This window comes from Musca vetustissima, unplaced genomic scaffold, assembly GCF_032173495.1.
Source record: "Musca vetustissima isolate MV318-11 ecotype Yass unplaced genomic scaffold, APGP_CSIRO_Mvet_v1 utg539, whole genome shotgun sequence".
In the NCBI taxonomy this organism is placed as follows: Eukaryota; Metazoa; Arthropoda; class Insecta; order Diptera; family Muscidae; genus Musca; species Musca vetustissima.
The window spans coordinates 489,170-510,884 of NW_026885358.1; the positions used below are offsets into that span (position 1 = coordinate 489,170).

Here is a 21,715-nt window from a genome sequence, read left to right on the forward strand (position 1 = left end):
ATTTATATATACGAAGACAATACACCATTTACAAAAGACAATATATCAAGAAATAATTCTTAAAAAATCCACGAATAAAACCAGTAAGGAAAGTAGTAAAGTCAGACGGGGCCGACTATATGAAACTCTTCACCACATTGACTATATTCAACAGATGGAATCCTAACAGACGTCGCATTTTTGAAGGACCATTAACATGAAATTAAACAGGTCATTCTGCAGCCGATACTAAATTTTGGTCAGACATATGTAAATAGATTTTAAGCCAAATATCCAAATCTAAACCGATTTCATCGAAACTTGTCACATGTTAGGTTACACTTATTTCAGTATGTTTTGTGCATTCGGCCACATTTTGAGTTCTTCATTTACTTATAAATCCAAATTTCGTGAAACTCAAAGGATATGTAAGGACTTTGGTGCACCATTTACATAAAATCGGATGAAAATATATATGGGAGCTATATCTAAATCTGAACCGATTTACACGAAATTTAACACACATCGTTCTAGACTTAATTCAGTACGTTGTGCCAAATTTCGAGCAAATCGAAGGATATACAGGGATTTTGGTTCACCATTTACATAAAATCGGACGAAAATATATATGTGAGCTATAACTAAATCTGGACCGATTTTTACGAAACTTAACGCACATCTTTATAGACTTAATTCAGTACGCTGTGCCAAATTTCGTGCAAATCGAAAGCTATATATAGGGACTTTGGCGCACCATTTATCTAAAATCGGGCCAAGCTATATCTAAATCTGAATTTAGTACGCTGTGCCAAATTTCGTGTAAATCGAAGGTAATATGGGGTCTTTGGTGCACCATTTACATAAAATCGGACGAAAATATATATGGGAGCTATATCTAAATCTGAACCGATTTTCACGAAATTTAACACACATCTTTCTAGACTTAATTCAATACGCTGTGTCAAATCGAAGGATTTGTGCACCATTTACATAAAATCGGACGAAAACATATATGGGAGCTATATCTAAATCTGAACCGATTTTTACAAAATTCAACACACATCATTCTAGACTTAATTCAGTACGCTGTGCACAATTTCGTGCAAATCGAAGGATATAGGGACTTTGGTGCGCTATTTACATAAAATCGGTCAACGATATATATGGGAGCTATATCTAAATCTGAACCGATTTTTATGAAATTTTACACACATCTTTCTAGACTTAATTATCTATGGGAGCCATATCTAAATCTGAACCAATTTTTACGAAATTTAACACACATCGTTCTAGACTTAATTCAGAATGCTGTGCCAAATTTCGTGGAAATCGAAGGATATATAGGGATTTTGGTGCACCATTTACATAAAATCGGTCGTCGATATATATGGGAGCTATATCTAAATCTGAACCGATTTTCATGATACTTTGCACGCATCATTCTAGTCTTAATTCAAAACGCTGTGCCAAATTTCGTGCATAACTAAATCTGAACCGATTTTTCCCAATTTCAATAGGGTTCGTCCTTGGGCCAAATAAGTGATTGTGCTAAATTTCATCCAAATCGAATCATAAATGCGACATGTATTTTGTTTACAATTTAACATCTACAGACGGCCAGAGGGCGGACTGACGGAGATGCATAAATCGACTCAGAAAGTGGCTCTATGCACATTCTCAAAAGGAACCATGTGTCTATCTCGTTTCCTTTTGCCTATTACAAACATATGTACAAACACATAATACCCTGTACCACAGAGTGGTGAAGGTTATAAATATTAAAAAAAATCCAGTCTAAAAATAGGCCTTAAAAATATTTTTTGAAAAATCCTGGCCTAAAAATATGCTTTGAAAAATATTTTTAAACCAGCGTGCGGAGCAGTATAGTGGGACGGGGCCGACCAAATAATATCCTACACAAAGTCCACCAAAATCTGACCAGACATGGATGGGCATGGAAAATTTCAAAGCGATCAGCACTATATTTCCGTCCTCTAGTGTGGTAATGGGTTACTAAATAATATCTGCAAGTTTCACATTAGGGCGGAATAAATACAAGTTATCAACGTACGACCTTTGTAAGGCCACATAGCCCAATATGCCTGATGAGCCGCTTAACCAACGGCGAAACGCGTCGCATAATGGTAGGAACGTAGGTTCTTTTCCTGGCTTTCCTTTTCATTGCAAAACTTAGATCATCAAGCTCGACTCGAAAGAGTATAAATAATCACTTAAAATTACTTTGAAATGATCACTGCCCTAACAAGGCAAAATTCAAATAACAAAAATTAATATCTGAATACGTAACTCCCACATCCCCCACACATCTGAGTACATACGACAATATAATAGGTATCAATTTAAATGTCAACCATTCCTCTTAGATATACTATCAACTTCTCGGGTCTATGGCCTGCAGGAGTAAATATATGCGCTTTAGAATACAATTTTTTTTTTCATTTTCCACACCAAAATCAGGGTCCATGTGACCCGCTAAATATTGACCCGATCCCCTTCTTCATGTGAAAATTCGCTATGTTCGGGCCATAATTGCGGTCTCTGGAGCGACCAGAAAATAAGACAAAATAAATAGTTTTTGGTCAATTTCATCCACTAAATATTAACCGATCTTAACCAAAAACAATAGGGGTCTTCATTGGCCAGAATCCATCCTACATGAAAAATTTCGTGAAGATTGATCCATAACTGTGGCCAGTATCGTGTTTGCAAATTATAATGGACAGACAGACGGACGGACACACATGTCTAGATCGACTCAGCTAGTCGAGATATGGCGATCGGTATACTTAAAGGTGGGTCTACGACCAATATTTCGCAGCGTTACAAACTCTTGAGGCTGCCCAAAGCTATAATACCCTGACAACATAGTTGTGTAGGGTATAAAAATCCACGCCGATTTTTGACGCCTAAAAAATAATTTCAAATAATAATGTAGGCCTAGGAATAGACTCTGAAAAATACATTTTCAACTAAAAAGTTATATGACCACATACAAGGAGCTTAGAAGAAAGTCTTGAAGAATCAAGAAAATCCAAAGCTTGTGGATTGGATTTTATTGTTTATTGCCTAGCTTAAAATTCTTGTTTATTTCCTATTTATATCCTGACAAAAAAAAGTCTGGCAAACATAAGTGTTATGCCTTTCCCTTTTTATTTTTTGTTCACACATCCCCCCAAAAAATGGGGAACCAGGCATGAATCTCAGTATTTTGTCTCCGTCCTTTGTGTTTTTGGGAAGTTGATTTATTTCTTGTCCTATATATTTTATGGTCCATTTGTTTTATGGATAATCGAATAATGTTGCCGTAATAGTTAGCAATAAATTGTTCTGCCATTTTTTTGTTGTGGTGGGCAATAAAGAATTATGGCCTAGGAAGAGATAGTTTGCAAAAAGAAAAAAACATGTATCCTGAAGGCAGGTTGGGTTGTTAGCAATAGAAAATCTATTTGCACATAATTTTTTTCTTCGAAAAGAAGGAAAAAGGGATACTGAAGGAAAGATTAAGGATATGAGATTTTATATGCCAAGAAATTGTGATTTCAACTTTTTTATATTTTATTGAAGCCTAAATTTTTACCATAATTCTTCGCCCTTAAAATTTCTTCAATTTTTTTCCAAACAAATTTAAATAATTTTTAAAAAATTTGTAATAACAATTCAATTATCTATGATGCATGAATATATATATTTATGTATTTATTTATTGTATATTTTGCCAATTATGAAGCTTCCTCTAATTAGGCAATTGTGCGGCCTCATTGTTATAATCAAAAGTCCATTAACAATAACAACACAACAACAACAAAAATCAATGCAACAACAAACAATTCATCCATCCAATCATAAATTCATTCATGTGTAACTGAACAGCAACAACAACAACAATAATAACAACAACCACAACAATGGATGGATGGCTGAATCGAACAGCAATTCCCCAGTGTTCGGATTCGAACATAAGTAAACATTTTACAATACAATTCAATACCATAATAATTATGGGATTTTTTTTGTGTACAACAATACACACATATATAATATAACCATCTATATAATATATTTATATAGATAACAAATAAATACATTATTAAATACACCATTTTCAACGTAAAAGATTTAAAAAAAAATGGATAAATGGTCGATTTATGCATGTCCGCGGTCTGTCCGTCTGTCCATGTTAAATTGTTAACAAACTACATGTCGCATTTATGATCCGAATTGGATGTAATTTGGCATAGCTCATCTATTGGGCCCAAGAACGAAACCTATTGAAATTGGGAAATATCAGTTCAGATTTATATATAGCTCCCATATATATTCTCGCCCGATTTAATGTAAATGGTGTACCAAAGTCCCTATATATCCTTCGAGTTGCACGAAATTTGGCACTGCGTACTGGATTGATTCTAGAATGATTTGTGTAAAATTTCTTGAAAATCGGTTCAGATTTAGATATAGCTCCCATATATAATTTCGTCCGATTTTGTGTAAATGGTGCACCAAAGTCCCTAAATATCTTTCGAGGTGCACGAAATTTGGCATAGCGTACTGAAATAAGTCCACAATAATGTGTGTTAAATTTCATGAAAATCGGTTCAGATTAAGATATAGCTCCCATATATATTTTCGTCCGATTTTATGTAAATGATGCACCAAAGCCCCTGAAAGTCATTCGATTTGCACAAAATTTGTCATAGTGTACTGAATTATGTCTAGAATGACGTGTGCTAAGTATCGTGAAAATCGGTTAAAATTTAGATATAGCTCCCTTATCCGATTTTAGGTAAATACTGTGCTAAAGTCGTCCGATTTTAGGTAAATACTGCGGCAAAGTCCCTATATATTCTTCGATTTGCATGAAATTTGGCATAGCGTACTGAATTAAGTCTAGAGCGATGTGTGTTAAATTTCGTGATGATCGGTCCAGATTTAGATATAGCTCCCATATATATTTTCGTCCGATTTAAGGTAAATCGTTTATCAAAGTCCCTAAATAACTTTCGATTTGCACGAAATTTGGCACAGCGTACTGAATTACGTCTAGAATGATGAGTGCTATGTTTTGTAAAAATCGGTTCAGATTTAGATATAGCTCCCACATATAGTTTCGCCCGATTTTAGGTAAATGCTGCTCTAAAGTCCCTATATATCCTTTGAATTGCACGAGATTTGGCGTTGCGTGCTGGATTGAGTCTAGAATGATGTGTGTAAAATTTCATGAAAATCGGTTCAGATTTAGATATAGCTCCAACATATAGTTTCGCCCGATTTTAGGTAAATGGGGCATAAACGTCCCTGAAAGTCATTCGATTTGCCTGAAATTTGGCACAGAGTATTGAATTAGGTCTAGAATGACGTGTGCCAAGTTTCATGAAAATCGGTGCAGATTAAGATATAGCTCCCATATATAGATTTGCCCGATTTTAGGTAAATGGAGCATCAAAGTCCCTGAAAGTCATTCGATTTGCACGAAATTTGGCACAGAGTACTGAATTATGTCTGGATTGATGTGTGTTAAATTTCGTGAAAATCGGTGCAGATTTAAATATAGCTCCCATATATATTTTCGTCGGAATTTAGGTAAATGGGGCATCAAAGGTCCTGAAAGTTATTCGATGTTCACGAATTTTGGCATAGCGAACTGAATAAAGTCTAGAATGACATCTGCTATGTTTCGTGAAAATCGATTCATATTTAGATATAGCTCCCATATATAGCTTCTCCCGATTCTAGGTAAATGTGGCATCAAAGTCCCTGAAAATAATTCGATTTGCACGAATTTTGGCCCAGCGTATGATGTGTATTTATTTTTAAATTGGCGATTAATAAAAATATGTTTAATCGGAACGTTAAAAAAATTCCAATTGGATTTTAAAATAAATATTTTTTGTAATATCAAAATTTCGGTTTTTTCCAATTGGATTTTTAATGCACCCTCACAAAATAGTCTCTCCATAGTCCGAGACATAATATTTTCCCTTGTCAGAGTTATTTATGTATGTGTGCGTAAGTATATTTTGCTAAGGAGAAGTGCGGGGTAGCGAAGAGGGTTCGGATTACTTTGCAAAAGGTAATAAATTTCCTAAGTAACTATAACAACATCCCTGTTTAATCAAGTTTGTGTGGTGGTTTAAGCTGCCATGATGTTGTTGTTGTTTGCAACTTAACTGCTTCGGTGGGTAGCAACTTGTCAAAGTTGCCAAAGAAACCATTTGTGGCTAAAACAGCAGTAATAACAAAAACAACAACAGTAGCTGCAGCATAATAACGCATGTTTTTTTTTACCACTTTGACATGACAACCGGAGGAAAGACATGGCCAAACAACAAAAGAAATTTATTTTTTCCTACTTCGAAGTACGTTTTTTGTTCAGTGTCTTCGGTTTGAGTGACTGACTGACTGACTGGAAGCAGTTGTAAAAATTGTTGTAAAAATAAAAGTTCGAAAAAAAAACAAAACTGAAAAACTTCGAAATGTCAAAAGACGACGAAGTTCGTAATGTACAAAACCGTCGACGAAATATTTTATTTTTGGTGCAGCGTTATCTCCAGGATACGGGTCTGTATGGTACGGCAGCCGCCTTGGCCACGGAGGCATCTCGACTGCTGAGTGAAGATTTCGAATTGTGTGATAATATCGATTTGGATGGCATCTATTTGGAATATGCCAGCTATTATCAGCTGAAATTTGGCAAATATCCAAAAATTGTAAAGCGAGCCAGGCCGGGTGTGAAGGTGGAGGTTAGTTCGAAGGCGAGAAAGAAAAATGGCAGAGGTAATGTGGCAACAGACAACAAGGAAGGTAGGCAGGAACAACAAGAGACACTGACAGGGAAAGGGGTGGTAAATCCTCCTCCAAGTTTCGATGTGAATGACCTGCAGATTGTGGTAAAGAAAATGGAAACTGCGGCACAGATGTCGAAGGGGGATATGAGTCCGGCAGATAGTGATACCTTGGAAAGAAATGGTGGCGCAGGAGGAGGAGATTCTGCCCTAAACAGGTTACAAGAAATTCAACACCATCCACAAAATTCCAACCCAGGAGGTGATTTACTTCTAAGCTGCCAGGAGTGGCAAAATTTGGCCGAACTGGTCAAGTCCACAATTCTCACGGAAACTACAAAATTAAAATGGTCGGATATTTGTGGCAACTCCCAGGCCATGGAAACCATAAAAGAGGCCGTTGTAACACCACTCAAATATCCACAACTTTTCTCGAACGGCCTAAAACCTTGGCGTTCAGTGTTGTTACATGGCCCACCCGGTAGCGGTAAAACCCTACTCGCCAAAGTGTTATATTCCGAAACGCAAGGCCAGGTGACTTTTTTCAACATCACCTCCAGTGTGGTCATATCGAAGTGGAGGGGAGAGTCTGAAAAATTACTAAAAATTCTATTTTACTTGGCCCAGAGGCATGCCCCCTCAATTATATTCTTCGATGAAATTGAGGGCCTCACTTCGAAGCGAGATCGCAGCACGGATCACGAATCTTCGAAGAGATTTAAAAATGAATTACTTCAGCTAATGGATGGCATGGAAAATTCCACCCAACAGGGTAGCGGTGTGTTCATATTGGCCAGCACCAATCTGCCATGGGAGATAGATGAGGCTTTCCTAAGGCGTTTCGAAAAGAAACTGCTCGTTCAGTTGCCCAATGAAATGGAACGTCGGAATTTAATTGCGAAATTAATACCACCCAATGTGAGATTGGTGGCGGATCAAATGACAACGTTGGTAAAATTGTCGCATAATTTTACAGGTGATGAGATACGCCTGGCCTGCAAAGAAATTGCCATGCAGACGGTGAGAAGGTTGACAAAGGCCACTTTGAAGGGTGATGAACCATCATTGGAGGATGTACCGGTGGAAAATGCTTTCAAACTAATTAAACCTTTGAGTTTGCTGCTGATGGACAAGCACAGCAAATGGCAAAAGGAACATGGGTCGTAGGGAGGACGTGTAGTAAAACACACATACAAAGGGAGGAAAGAAAAAAATCGAATTAAAGGAAAACTAAAAATTAATAAAAATTATGTTTTAATAAAAAATACATTTTTTAAAAATATTTTTTCAAGGCTCCTCAACTAAGGCGTGGACTTTTTTAAAAATATTTTTTAAGGATCCTCATCAAAGGCGTGGATTCTTTTAAAAATATTTTTTCAAGGCTCTCAACAAAGGCGTGGATTTTTTAAATATTTTTTCAAGGTTCCTTAATAAAGGCGTGGATTTTTTTTAAAAATATTTTTTCAAGGCTCCTCAACAAAGGCGTGGATTTTTTTAAAAATATTTTTTCAAGGCTCCTCAACAAAGGCGTGGATTTTTTTAAAAAAATATTTTTTCAAGGCTCCCCAACAAAGGTGTGGATTTTTTTAAAAATATTTTTTCAAGGCTCCTCAACAAAGGCGTGGATTTTTTTTAAATTTTTTTCAAGGCTCCTCAACAAAGGCATGGATTTTTTTAAAAATATTTTTTCAAGACGTGAGCTCCTCAACAAAGGCGTGGATTTTTTTTAAATATTTTTTCAAGGCTCCTCAACAAAGGCGTGGATTTTTTAAAAATATTTTTTCAAGGCTCCGCAACAAAGGCGTGGATTTTTTTTAAAAAATATTTTTTCAAGGCTCCTCAACAAAGGCGTGGATTTTTTTTAAAAATATTTTTTCAAGGCTCCTCGACAAAGCCGTGAATTTTTTTAAAAAAATATTTTTTCAAGGGTCCTCAACAAAGGCGTGGATTTTTTTAAAAATATTTTTTTAAGGCTCCTCAACAAAGGCGTGGATTTTTTTAAAAATATTTTTTCAAGGCTCCTCAACAAAGGCGTGGATTTTTTTAAAAATATTTTTTCAGGGCTCCTCAACAAAGGCGTGGATTTCTTTAAAAATATTTTTTCAAGGGCGTGGATTTTATAAAATATTTTTTCAAGGGAGTGGATTTTATAAAAATATCTTTTCAAGGGCGTGGATTTTATAAAAATATTTTTTCAAGGGCGTGGATTTTATAAAAATATTTTTTCAAGGGCGTGGATTTTTTTAAAAATATTTTTTCAAGGGCGTGGATTTTATAAAAATATTTTTTAAAAGGGCGTGGATTTTATAAAAATATTTTTTAAAAGGGCGTGGATTTTATAAAAATATTTTTTCAAGGGCGTGGATTTTATAAAAATATTTTTTAAAAGGGCGTGGATTTTATAAAAATATTTTTTAAAAGGGCGTGGATTTTATAAAAATATTTTTTAAAAGGGCGTGGATTTTATAAAAATATTTTTTAAAAGGGCGTGGATTTTATAAAAATATTTTTTAAAAGGGCGTGGATTTTATAAAAATATTTTTTAAAAGGGCGTGGATTTTCTAAAAATATTTTTTAAAAGGGCGTGGATTTTATAAAAATATTTTTTAAAAGGGCGTGGATTTTTTTAAAAATATTTTTTCAAGGGCGTGGATTTTTTTAAAAATATTTTTTCAAGGGCGTGGATTTTTTTAAAATATTTTTTCAGGGGCGTGGATTTTTTAAATTGAAGGAGCATTTTTTATAATTGTTTTACTTATTTCCCATCGGATGCCCTTGGTGACAAGTCACGGGTCTTTCGTGATATGTCACGAACACCTAGATCTCATCAATAAATTATTAAAAATTAAATTTAAAAAAATCTCAATGTTTTTTTTCAATATACCTGCCCGTTGTGCGTCTTCTTGCCCCGGCTATCGTCATTCTGGATATATGACGCCTTACACGGCCACTCGATCTCCTCTGTTGACTCGATACCGAACGTACACTATATTCCGTGGCGGTTGAACTGCGTCTACGATCGATGGGTATTATATCCGAACACATAGACGTTGAAATAATCGAGGCGGTCGAACGTCTCTTTGCCCCCGTAAATGTACAACCACTCGATGAGGTTGTTGTTGCCGATGAATCGGAACGCGAAAATAACGATGAACGTTTGCTACGACTTGAAGAGGTGCCGGCGGCGTCTTGAATATTACTATAGAACTCCTCTGTATCACGATCGTATGAATCGTCTGCCTCCGCTTCGTTGTCGGCCTCAAAATGGGGATCGTTCGACTCTCGTGTTGTGTTGGCTAAACGATCCTCTTCATCGGAACCCACAAGGGTGTCGGAATGGGTGAGATAACCGTTACTGGAGCTACGGTGGATGGTACGCGAGGCACTGTTACGATTGTGCGAGGAATTACCGTTCAGCTCCCGTTCGGCGGAAGATTTTGAACGTCCCGGGGTGTAATAGTCGCTGGCGGCGGTCTCGTAATCTGAAGAGGCTCGGGTGGGATGGGAACGTGATGAGAGGGTGGAGGAGCGATAATAGTTCAGGGAGCTATTACTATCGGGCGAATGGCCTCTGGACGGGCTTAATGAACGTGGTTGTCTTACCAAGCGGGCAGGGGTACGCGAAGAGGTGGGTGTACGTTCCGAATCACTGTCACCACCACCAACACTACCACTGAAAGTTACTTCATGATATTTCGAGGATTTTCGCCGGGCTGTGGAATATTTTCGTGCCGGCTCACCACCAGTGGAGGTAGTTACAGTTTGGCTTAAAATCGATGAGGTGGCGGCAATGGAGGTTACGGTCCTCCTTTGATCATATTCTTGATTAATTGGCACTATCTGATTTTCTTCTTCGTGGAGATTGCTGCCATTTGGAGACGGTGGGTGGGTGGAATATGGACGTGACTGTTGTTGTTTTTCGCCGTTGTTACTTCTTCTCTCAGGGGCTGCCGATGCAGTGGCGGCCGTACCACCAGGTGCAGCTTCTATAGCCAACAGCTCACCGCCACGCCTTCTTCGCCAGGGAAACGCCCGTATAAATGCAAAGATGATAAAAAGCGTTGCAAACATAGCCGTTGTTACATTGTTTGGTGGAAATTTTCGGATTTGAATTCAATATCGGTTTGTTTGAGGGAGGAAGTTTTTTTTCGTTTTTGTTTTGATTTGATTTTTTCACAACGAATATTCAATTATTTTGATTTTTTTTTTGAACATTATTTATTGCAAATTTTATTTAAACACACATTTTTATTATTTTTTGTTTTTAATTTTCAATTTCGAATATCTGAACACGGCAAAATTTGAACGGAATTCTGTAAAGAAAATTTGAAGGAAGGAAGGTATTGTTAAAGTGGAAATTCTCGTTAAGACTGTTTGGTGATCCCCAGCTGGCTGATTATTTACTTTTTGAAAAAAAAAATTGAAAAAAATGTTCTCAAAACAGTTGTGTTTTCCTGTTGTTGCTGTTTTTCGTTCAATACGACTGCCTATTGAATTTTTGGTTTTGTTGTTCTTGTTCTTGTTTTGATTAGGTCATCATTTGAATTTCTTTACAAAATAATTGTGTTTTTTTCTGCTGGTGGTGGTGTGGGATTATTTTTAGTTTAATCAAGATCGCTATAATTTGATTTGATTTTACGTAGTGGACCTTGTCTGCCCACAACTGGGTTGGCTGGGGGCCAGACATGCTGCCATTTCTGTAGTAGGAACAACACATCTGGCAGAGACAATTTTCGCAATGACTTTCATTGATTATTCACTGAGAGGCAGGCAAATAAAAACAATTAACCCATTAAGGGAGAAATCAGAACGAAGTCTGAACATTTTACCAACGAGTAAAACACCAAACCGGGTGGCGTAGGGGATGATAGATACCAAGCAACGGCTCTGATTGGCTTTTACATGGCGAAGTCCAGGCTTATCTTGGTCCCTCTTTCATCTCAATTGTGGACACTGACCTCCCCGCGGTGCCACCTGGGGAGCTATTCTCATCACCCGATGAAATAGTGAGCTAATATGTGCGGCGAGTTCACCCATAAGAACTATAAAATAATGGGTTGACGCGTCGGGTTAGTTGCCCACACTCGGAAAACCCCTCTTACTATGAAAAAGCAACGAAAAAGAACAGCAAACCCCCCAATGTTGACGACCCCCGCAAACGTTTAAAGGACCAAGATCTGTGAATCTGCACTTGGAATGTACGCACGTTGTATAGAACACTCGCAGTTTTCGCTTTGGCGGATGTACTCAAGAAGTACAAAGCCGATATTATTGCCTTCCAGGTAATGCAATGGAAAGGGACAGGCGTAAGTAAATCCGATGATTACGCCCTGTATTATAGCTGCCATGAAACGAGACGTGAATTTGGCTGCGGATTTATGGTTAATAGGGGAATAAAAGATCTCGTCTCCAGATTCACTCCAGTACATGAGCGAATTGCTATAAACCGCATAAAAACGAAGTCCTTCTACATCCGTCTTATTTGCGTCCATGCTCCGACGGACATCGACAAAGATGAATAGATCAAATACATTTTTTACGAGCACCTAGAAACTGCATATGACCGCTGCCCTGGCCATTACATTAAAATTCTGCTAGGCGATTTTAATGCAAAAATCGGAAGGGAAAATATCTTTGGTCCCACTGTGGGAAAATTCAGCCTCCACGAAGAAACATCCGACAACGGCATGAGGTTGATTAACTTCGCGGCAGCAAAAAACATGGCAGTTAGCAGCACCAGATTCAAGCATCTCGATATACACAAGGCCACCTGGATTTCGCCTGATCCTGAGCAACGAGAAATCAAATTGATCATGCTGTGATAGACGGAAGGCATTCATACAGTGTATTAGACGTTCGATCGATCTGAGGAGCGAATATCGATTCGGACCATTACCTAGTAGCAGCCAAGGTTCGCACTCGTCTTAATATAGCAGCAAAGGTGCGATCTAACACAACACGGAACTTGACGTCGAAAAGCTGCAAACACAACAGGTAGCCGAGACCTACTCCGCTCAACTTATCCACCTGCTTGACGAAAACACTTCTTGTCCTGATAATAATATAGAAGCACAATGACAGGGAATTACCCACTCCCTACAAACTGCAGCACCACCAAGCAGTTCGAGAATATCGCGTGAATACCATCCTCAGAGACCATCCGCCTTTGATAGCAGCAGAAGAGCAGCAGCTACCTCGACAAACTAGAGTGGTCTTGGCACAACTGAGATCTGGATGAGGTAGCCGCCTCAATTCGTGTTGGGCGCGAATTGATGGAGAGGTCGACAATGTCTGCCCGACATGTGGTAACGGACCACATGAAACGCTACATCTGTTCAACTGCCCAGCCAAACCCACTCAGCTAACCCCATCTTCTCTCTGGACTCAACCAATACAGGTCGCAGCCTTTCTGAATTTAGAGTTAGAGGCAGAACGAGATTAAAGAAAATAGAAAAATACACAGCAGTACTAGCTGCTACAACAACCAAGAAACCCATTTTACGGTCAGGAGTGTCGTAATGCTAGTGATGCGAAAAACTCAGACTATAGGGCAACCCTGCAGACAGTAGCAACACGTAATGTGATGGAGAATTATCGGGAGAAAATGAGACAGGAGAAATGTATTCTCAGATAAAAGCAGAAAGAACAAGAAAAACGTGAGCGTGAGCAAATCGAGATGCAGAGGAGTCAGAATGAAGTTCGGAAACCGAAGGCTTTAATGCAGGCATATCTTCCTGTAGATATGAAGAAGGAAACCTGGTGACAGATACAGACAGCGTGCTGAAAATCTGGCAGGAGCATTTTGAAAAACTTCTGGTATCAAATAGTAGCGGTGAAGAGGATACCCCAGAACCAATCAGAGATGATGGTATAGAGTGTATACCACCTAGCCAAGTTGAAGTCAGAATAGCAATCAATCGGCTGAAGAATAATAAAGCAGCAGGTGCCGATGGTTTACAAACCGAACTATTAAAGACTGGTGGTCAGATGCTGGTAAGGAGCATGCACCAGCTGATTAATACAATTTGGCTAGAGGAAAGCATGCCCAATTGGATTGAAACTTCAGCATCCTGTGTCCCGTGCACAAAAAAGTAGACAAGACGATATGTGCCAACTATAGAGGAATTAGTCTTCTTCCCATCCTTTATATGCGATGGGAAGGAGACTTATGCAGCGTGCTGTGTGAACGACTGAAGTCAATGGTCAACATTATTGGACTATACCAATGCGGCTTCAGACCTGGCAAGTCCGCCATTGACCAGATTTGCACTTTGGCATTCGTTTGGCATTCCTGCAAAATTAGTTATCGGCTATGCAGGTTAACTTTAACTGGCACAAGATCAGCAGTTAAAGTCGGAAAGGACCTATCGGAGCCCTTTAATACCGAACGAGGATTCAGACAAGGTGACAGTTTGTCAAACCTTGAAAAAAAACGAAAAACACATCGACACATTCCACCTATTTGTCGAATATAAAGCCGCATTCGATAGCCCTATCCGTTCAGAGGTTTTTAAAGCCATGTCTGCGTTTGGCATTCCTGCAAAATTAATTCGGCCATGCATGATATCTTTAACTGGCAAAAGATCAACAGTTAAAGTCGGAAAGGACCTCTCGCCCCCTTAAAATACCAAACGAGAATTCAGACAAGGTGATAGTTTGTCGTGTGACCTTTTTAACATCCTGCTGGAAAAGGTCATACGAGAGGCAAAGGTGAACAGAAATGGCACTCTGTACACCAAACAACAGATGTTACTCGCCTACGCCGATGACATCGACATAATGGGTCGAACATTGCGTGCGGTAACAGCCACCATTGAACAAATTGAGAAGGAGTCTGCCAAAGTGATTCTGGCAGTAAATGGGGAGAAGACCAAGCTGATGGTATCAACGCGCAAGACGTCCAGTAGACTCGGATCAACTGTGGAAGTTGAGAGCTACAGCTTCGAGGTAATTAATGATTTTATATACCTTGCTACCGCCATAAAAAACGAATGACATCAGTTTTGAAATTCGGAAAAGGATTGTGATGACCAACCGATGCTACTATGGTCTGAGTAAGCAGTTTAGAAACAAGGCCACCTCCCGCCAGACCAAACTCACACTCTACAAGACGCTGATACTACCCGTGTTGTTACATAGATCTGAAGCATGGGTACTTACGCAATGAGGCAGCACTTGGAGTGTTTGAGAGAAATTTTCTACGAAAGATCTATGGGCCGATCTGCTGTGACGGTGAATATCGCCGTCGAATGAACCATGAGTTGTACCAGCTATTCTCGGACATCGACATTGTTAGACGTATTGAGCTGCAGCGGCGACTACGTTCGCTAGATCATGTTGTAAGAATGGATGAATATGCCTAAGCCAGCCAGCCTGCTAAGTCATGTTGTGGGAATGGATGAAGATGCCCCATCCCAAACGGCATATAAAAGCGAACCAGCTGATGGTTCATGCTGAAGGGGAAGGCCACAAATAATATGGAAAGAAATTGCGGCCTCCGAAGTGACCAAAAAAAAGTGACCGACAAAAATTAAGTATTTGGTCCATATTATCCCCTAAATAATAACCGATCTTTACCAAAAACAATAGGGGTCGTCATTGGCCAGAACCCATCCTGCATGCAAAATTTTGTTAAGATTGGTACATAAATGTGACCTGTATGGAGTTTACAAATTATAATGGACAGACGGACGGACACACATGTCTTGATCGACTCAGCTAGTCGAGATGGGTCTAGGACAAATATTTCGCGGCAGACAATATAGTTGTATAGGGTATAATTATGAATGTGTAATTTGAATTTTGAAATGTTTCAAAATTTTGTTATTTTTTTTATCCGATTCGGAATGACGAAATTTAAAAATATATGCCACAATACGCCCAGCAACCATACACGATGTTGCAATAACAAATTTGGAAAATTATTTAAAAAAAATAAGTATTCTATTTTTAAATCACCCCTCTCCCATTTGCTTAAGTGCGTACCCTGCAAATTCAAATTTCTGACAGAACATTAGCCCATTTGTTGATTAACATGATTTTGATATTGCGGAATAACTGGTGTGTTCGCTGTGTGTGTATTTGTGGCGGCAAATAAAATACTCCAGATTAATTTATTGCAAATTTTTATTTATTTTTTTTTTTTTTTGGTAGACGGCCTAAGTGCCAAAAAAAAATCTGCCAAGTTTCAATACAGTTTATTGAACTTTAAAGAATCCATTTTTTTAGATTTATTATTAGGAAGAAAGGAAATTTGGGTTGAAGTTGTAAATTAGTGGCAATTTCTTTGACCTTGCAACACGCACCAACCAACCAACACGCTCGCTACTGCACAGGTGGTTTTGGCCTTGCCAAAAAAAAAAAAAAAATCGGCGAAATTTATTTATTAAATGGCTGCCTGTCATTAAGTCGATTATTTATAAATGTATATGGAAGGAAAAGAAATAGGTTCCTGTATAGTCGTCTCTGCTGCTTATCTACATTTATAATGACGATGGCCAAAATATCGATATTCTAACATAGCACACAACAATCAAGGCATTCAACTCTATTGAAATGTGGTTTTTTGTCGATTGTTTTTTTGGGGAAATTTTTTTGTGCGCAAATTTCTCCAGTCCATTGACCTAATTGGCTTCTGATGTCTTCTAATCTTTTTTGTTGTGTTTTTTTTCTGATAATATCAATTCCAACAACAACACAACAGTTGGATGTTAGAAGCTAATTATGATTGTGGGTTAATAGCCTCGATATGAGTGTGTAGGTGTGTGCCAGTGGCACACTTGCAAGGTTATGGCGTTATAAACGTCAGTATTTATTTTATAATTAAATATAATTATTTATTAACTCAATTTGTTTACTATGTGAGAAAATTTATTAAAGCAATTATGTGGTAATACTTTGGTACACCATTTAACTTAAATCGAACGAAAATATATATGGTAGCTATATCTAAATCGGAACGGATTTTCACGAAACTTAACATACATCATTTTGGACTTAATTAAGTACACCGTGCCAAATTTCGTGCAAATCGAAAGATATATAGGGACTTTGCTGCAGCATTTACCTTAAATCGGACGAAAATATATATGGGAGCAATATCTAAATCGGAACGGATTTTCCCGAAACTTAACACACGTCATTATAGACTTAATTTGATACTCTTTGCCAAATTTCGTGCCAATCGAAAGATATATAGGGACTTTGCTGCACCATTTACATTAAATCGGACGAAAATATATATAAGAGCTATATCTTAATCTGAACCGATTTTCGTTTAAAGTTTGAGAAGCCCTTTAGCCGTCACTTAATGTTGATACAATAAATCGGCTTGAGATTTTCACTTGAAATTTTGTAGAGACATTCCTTTGAACAATTACCTTAAATCGGACGAAAATATACATCGGAGCTATATCTAAATCTGAACCGATTTTCATGAAACTTAGCACACATTATTATAGACGCAATTCAGTACGCTATGCCAAATTTCGGGCAAATCGAAAGATATATAGGGACTTTGTTGCACCATTTACATAAAATCGGACGAAAACATATATAGGAGCTGTATCTAAATCTGAACCGATTTTTCCCAATTTCAATATGGTTCGTCCTTGGGCCAAATAAGTGAACAGTTCCAAATTTAATCCAAATGGGATCATAAATGCGACCTGTACTTTGTTCACAAAAGAACATGAACAGACAGACGGACATGCTTAAATCGACTCAGAAAGTGATTCTATACATATTCTCAAAAGGAACCATGGGTCTATCTCGAATCCTTTTGCCTGTTACAAACATATACACAAACGTATGTAACACAGTGTGGCGAAGGGTATAGAAATCCACGTCTTTATAAAGTCCCATAAAAATAAAAAAGAAATATTTTTAAAACCGGTGAGCGGAGCAGTATAGTCGGACGGGGCCGACCATACGATACCCTACACAACTACAACGGAACTCTAACATTTATGCGGATTTTTATTCCGAAGCTGGCAATATTTCGTGATATTTGCACAATCTTGCCCGATTAGAGATCAAGAGCACCCCATCCTTACACTGAAATATTTTCCGAATATTACCAATATTATTTGTCCAGATTCCCTTCACCGTGGGTTGTGTTGTGATGTTCGGCTTTCGACTCGAAAAAACACCAACAAAAAAAATTTTTCGGTCCACTTCATCCCAAAATTATTAACTGTTCATCGCCGAAAATTATAGGCGTTGCCCTCGACCATACCTGGATCCTCATGGAAAATTTAAAAGTGATCAGTGCTATTTTTCCGCCCTCTAGTGTGGTAATGGGTTACTAAATAATATCTGAATACCTAAGCACCTGTAAATATTTAAGTGTAACTCCCACATCCGAGTACATACGACAATATAATTGTCGTATTACAAATGAGCGTAAGAATCCGTGTAAGTTGAGCTGACCGCTAGAGTGCAAGGGCGCGCAGCCCTGATCTAGGACCAATATTTTTCGGCGTGACAAACTCTTGGGGCTGCACAAAGCTATAATACCCTGACAAGATAGTTGTGTAGGGTATAAAAATCTCCGCCATGTTTGTGATCCTTGAAAATATTTGTTATAAATCCACTCTTTTCTTGATTTTAGTTTTGTTTTACCGAGTTTTTTTTTTTTTAATCCTCCTACATTTCAATCCTTAAAACGGTGCAATGGAGCTCTGTGTAAATAGCAACTTTGTTTATTTCATTACAAAACTTCAAATTGAATTCCATTTTCCAGTTTCATTTTTGTTTACTACCAAAGAGTTACGCTTTAGGCATAATACCTTTGCAAAAACACAAATAAAATAATAACAAAAATAAAATCATGGAGAAAAAAATGTTTTTTAATTAAAAATTGTTGTTGGTTTTTTCCGGTTCTCCTGATCAAGGAAAAACTACTTTTTGTAGTATTGCGATGAAATTGGACTAAACAAAATAAATTGAAACCGGGAAGAGAAGTTTTTGTATTGCCATGAGCCATGTTTTTTCCAAATTCTAAGTCCTTTTGTGCAAAAAAATTACAAATTAAAAATATTGACACCCTGTTGCGTATGATTGATACTAATAGCTATGGACTATGGGACGTATACTTAATAAGAATTAAGTATTGTATGTAACACCCTGTGACGTATGATTTACTTGACTTTTTTCCTTGAAGTTTGCCTTTAACATACTTTGTTGCTACCAAACAATAATAAATTTTGATTAATTTGTATGAGTTGTGTGTGACCTTTTCGGATGAACGCAAAAAAAAAACATGATGCAACAAAATTTCGAAACAAAGTACGAAAAAGTCGAATTCCTACGAACACATGTGCATGAAAAATAAAGAAAATGGGCATTAAACGTAGAACGAAAGGAGGAAAGAAAGATAACTTTGTTTCGTTAATATGCCCCAGCCAGGCAACATCATCATCATCAATGCAAGGTTCGAAGGAAACGAACCGAACATAAAATACACTGTGTGTATGCGCAACAATGTCTTACAGGAGTAGTAAAATATTAACTCAGAAGGGCATACAAGGAAGAAGGTTTCTTCTACGAGGTTTTTTTACTTCTCTCCTTGGCCTGCAGTCTTCTTGTACTTTTGTTCTGACTAAGATAAAGTTTATTGTTGAAACAGCAACAACACGAAGGCAAAAATTATTATTTAAGTTTGCATGTAAACCTGCAGGGCAAGATGTACGATTACAACAACAATAACAACGATACAAAGTTGTGTATTTTGTAACAAAAGTTTTTTTTTTGGTATGAGAACACGCACGTCGATGGTATTGTGAATCGATTGGATATTGCCAAGCAATATCAGTGTATTGAGAGGATTAAAGGATATGTGGTAATAAAAAAAATCTAGTTGTCAAGAGGCGCCAATTGGCGTGGCTTTAAAAATATATATGTTTCAAGAGTTTCAAAGGTTATACAGAGATACGGATTTATTAAAAATATTTTTTCAAGGGTCAACAACTGGTGTGGATTTATAAAAAAAACATATTTTTCCCGGTTTAACCCAAATTAACAAATATTGACACCCTGTTGCGTATGATTGATAATAATAGCTATGGAACATGTGACGTATAATTAATACGAATTAAGAATAATATGAACCACCCTGTGTCACACGATTAACTTCATTATTTAAAAAATACTTGTTCAAGCTTCACCAATATTCCTAGATCTTGTAACTAATATTGAAGGATTTTTAGAAATTTATAGGATTTGATTTGTTTTTTAGGGGTTCGCCAACATTAATAAAATTTTTTTCAAGGGTATCTTCACCACACTGTGGTACAGGGTGTTATGTCTTTGTGGATATGTTTGTAACAGGCAAAGAGAAACGAGATAGATACATGGTTCTTTTTGAGAATGTGCATAGAATCACTTTCTGAGTCGATTTATGCATGTCCGTCCGTCTGTCTGTCTGTTGGTATTTTTGATCCGAATTGGATGCAATTTGGCATACGTCTCTGGTCTCTGGCACAAGGACGAACCCTATTGAAATTGGGAAAAATCGGTTCAGATTTAGATATAGCTCGTATATATATTTTCGTCCGATTTTATGTTAATGGTGCACCAAAGTCCTTGTATATTCTTTGATTTGTACGAAATTTGGCATAGTGTACTGAATTGAGTGTGCTAAGTTTCGTTAAAATCGGTTCAGATTTAGATCTAGCTCTCATATATATTTTGGTCCGATTTAATCTAAATGGTGCACCAAAGTCCCTATATATCTTTCCGATTAAATGCTCTACCAAAGTCCGTATATATCTTTCGATTTGAAAGAAATTTGGTATAGCCTATTGAACTAGGTCTAGAATAATATGTGCTAAGTTTCATGAAAATCGGTTCAGATTTAGATATAGCTCCCATATATATTTTCGTCCGATTTTATGTAAATGGTGTACCGATGTGCCTATATATCTTTCGATTTGCACGAAATTTCGCAAAACGTACTGAATAAAGTCTAGTATGATGTGTGTTAAGTTTCCTGAAAATCGGTTCAGAGTTAAATATAGCTCCCATATATATCTTCGACCGATTTTATGTAAATGGTGCACAAAGGTCCCTATATACACTTCGATTTGCACGAAATTTGCAAGGATTCTGCCAAGACCTACACTTTTAAATTTTGTTCAAGGTTTCTATTAAGGCCTAGACTTTAAAAAAATGGTTCACGGTTTCTACAAGGGCCTAAACTTTTTTAAGGCTCCTAAAGGTTCTACAAAATCGTAAAATGTACATAATATTTTTTTAAAGGGACAAGGCGTAGAACTTTATAAATATTTTTTTTAAATTTTCTCAAAAAGGTATAGATTAAAAAAAGTTTTCAAAGTTCTCCCTCGACGTGATTCCATGTGTAAAATGTTTCCCCCTTTTTTAGACCCCCAAATGAACACATCTCATCTACCAACATTTATGCCCACATGTAACATACTTTTAGGCGTAAAGGCCAATCAATGCAGCAATTGTTCTTTAGTTCTTTCAATTACACGATGTTTTTTTCCATTCCACTTCGTTGCCAGCAACTGTATTTACTCAGAGATGCTATGCTGATATCCTCCGCTTCCTTTTTTGTTACAACAACAATAATAATACTGTCTCAAGCGTTGTACTTGTGTTGTATACACACATCGATATCCTTTGTCATGTACGAGTTGATGTTTTTCCGTTTTACATATAACCTTTCTTTTTTGTCTCTTTATTTCCCTCTACTACATCTTCCCTCCTTTACACTTGTTTCCAATTGATTGGCTTTCTTTTCTGTTGAGTTTTTTTTCTTGATTCTCTTTCTTCCTGCTCATGATATTCCTTTAGAAAACAACAACAACAACGAGAATAAAAATGCCCAGAATTTGTATTGCTTATTGCTGTAGCATTTGGAAGACACACCCATACTAACACAATTACCTTCATACACTCACACTCGAACA

At 37.3% G+C, this 21,715-nt stretch overlaps 2 protein-coding genes across 5 annotated transcripts in view; one reads left to right on the forward strand and one right to left on the reverse strand.

The window, feature by feature from the left end:
- Window positions 1-21,715, reverse strand: part of LOC133332581 (cAMP-specific 3',5'-cyclic phosphodiesterase) — a 208,247-nt gene that overhangs the window by 85,688 nt on the left and 100,844 nt on the right. Inside the window, exon 1 of one of the 4 annotated variants that reach the window (XM_061540960.1) lies at window positions 9,667-10,061. The exons of 1 other annotated variant lie outside the window; for it this stretch is intronic. In XM_061540960.1, the coding sequence (XP_061396944.1) occupies window positions 9,667-9,827 (161 nt within the window). In that variant the 5' untranslated portion in view covers window positions 9,828-10,061. Of the gene's footprint in view, window positions 1-9,666; window positions 10,062-21,715 lie in introns of those variants that run through there. 2 more of the 4 variants (XM_061540955.1, XM_061540956.1) reach the window with 2 other exon arrangements.
- On the forward strand, window positions 6,474-7,950 carry LOC133332584 (katanin p60 ATPase-containing subunit A-like 2). Its single transcript, XM_061540962.1, has one exon. It carries the CDS (start codon window positions 6,474-6,476, stop codon window positions 7,947-7,949), a length of 1,476 nt encoding a protein of 491 aa, XP_061396946.1. The 3' UTR covers window position 7,950.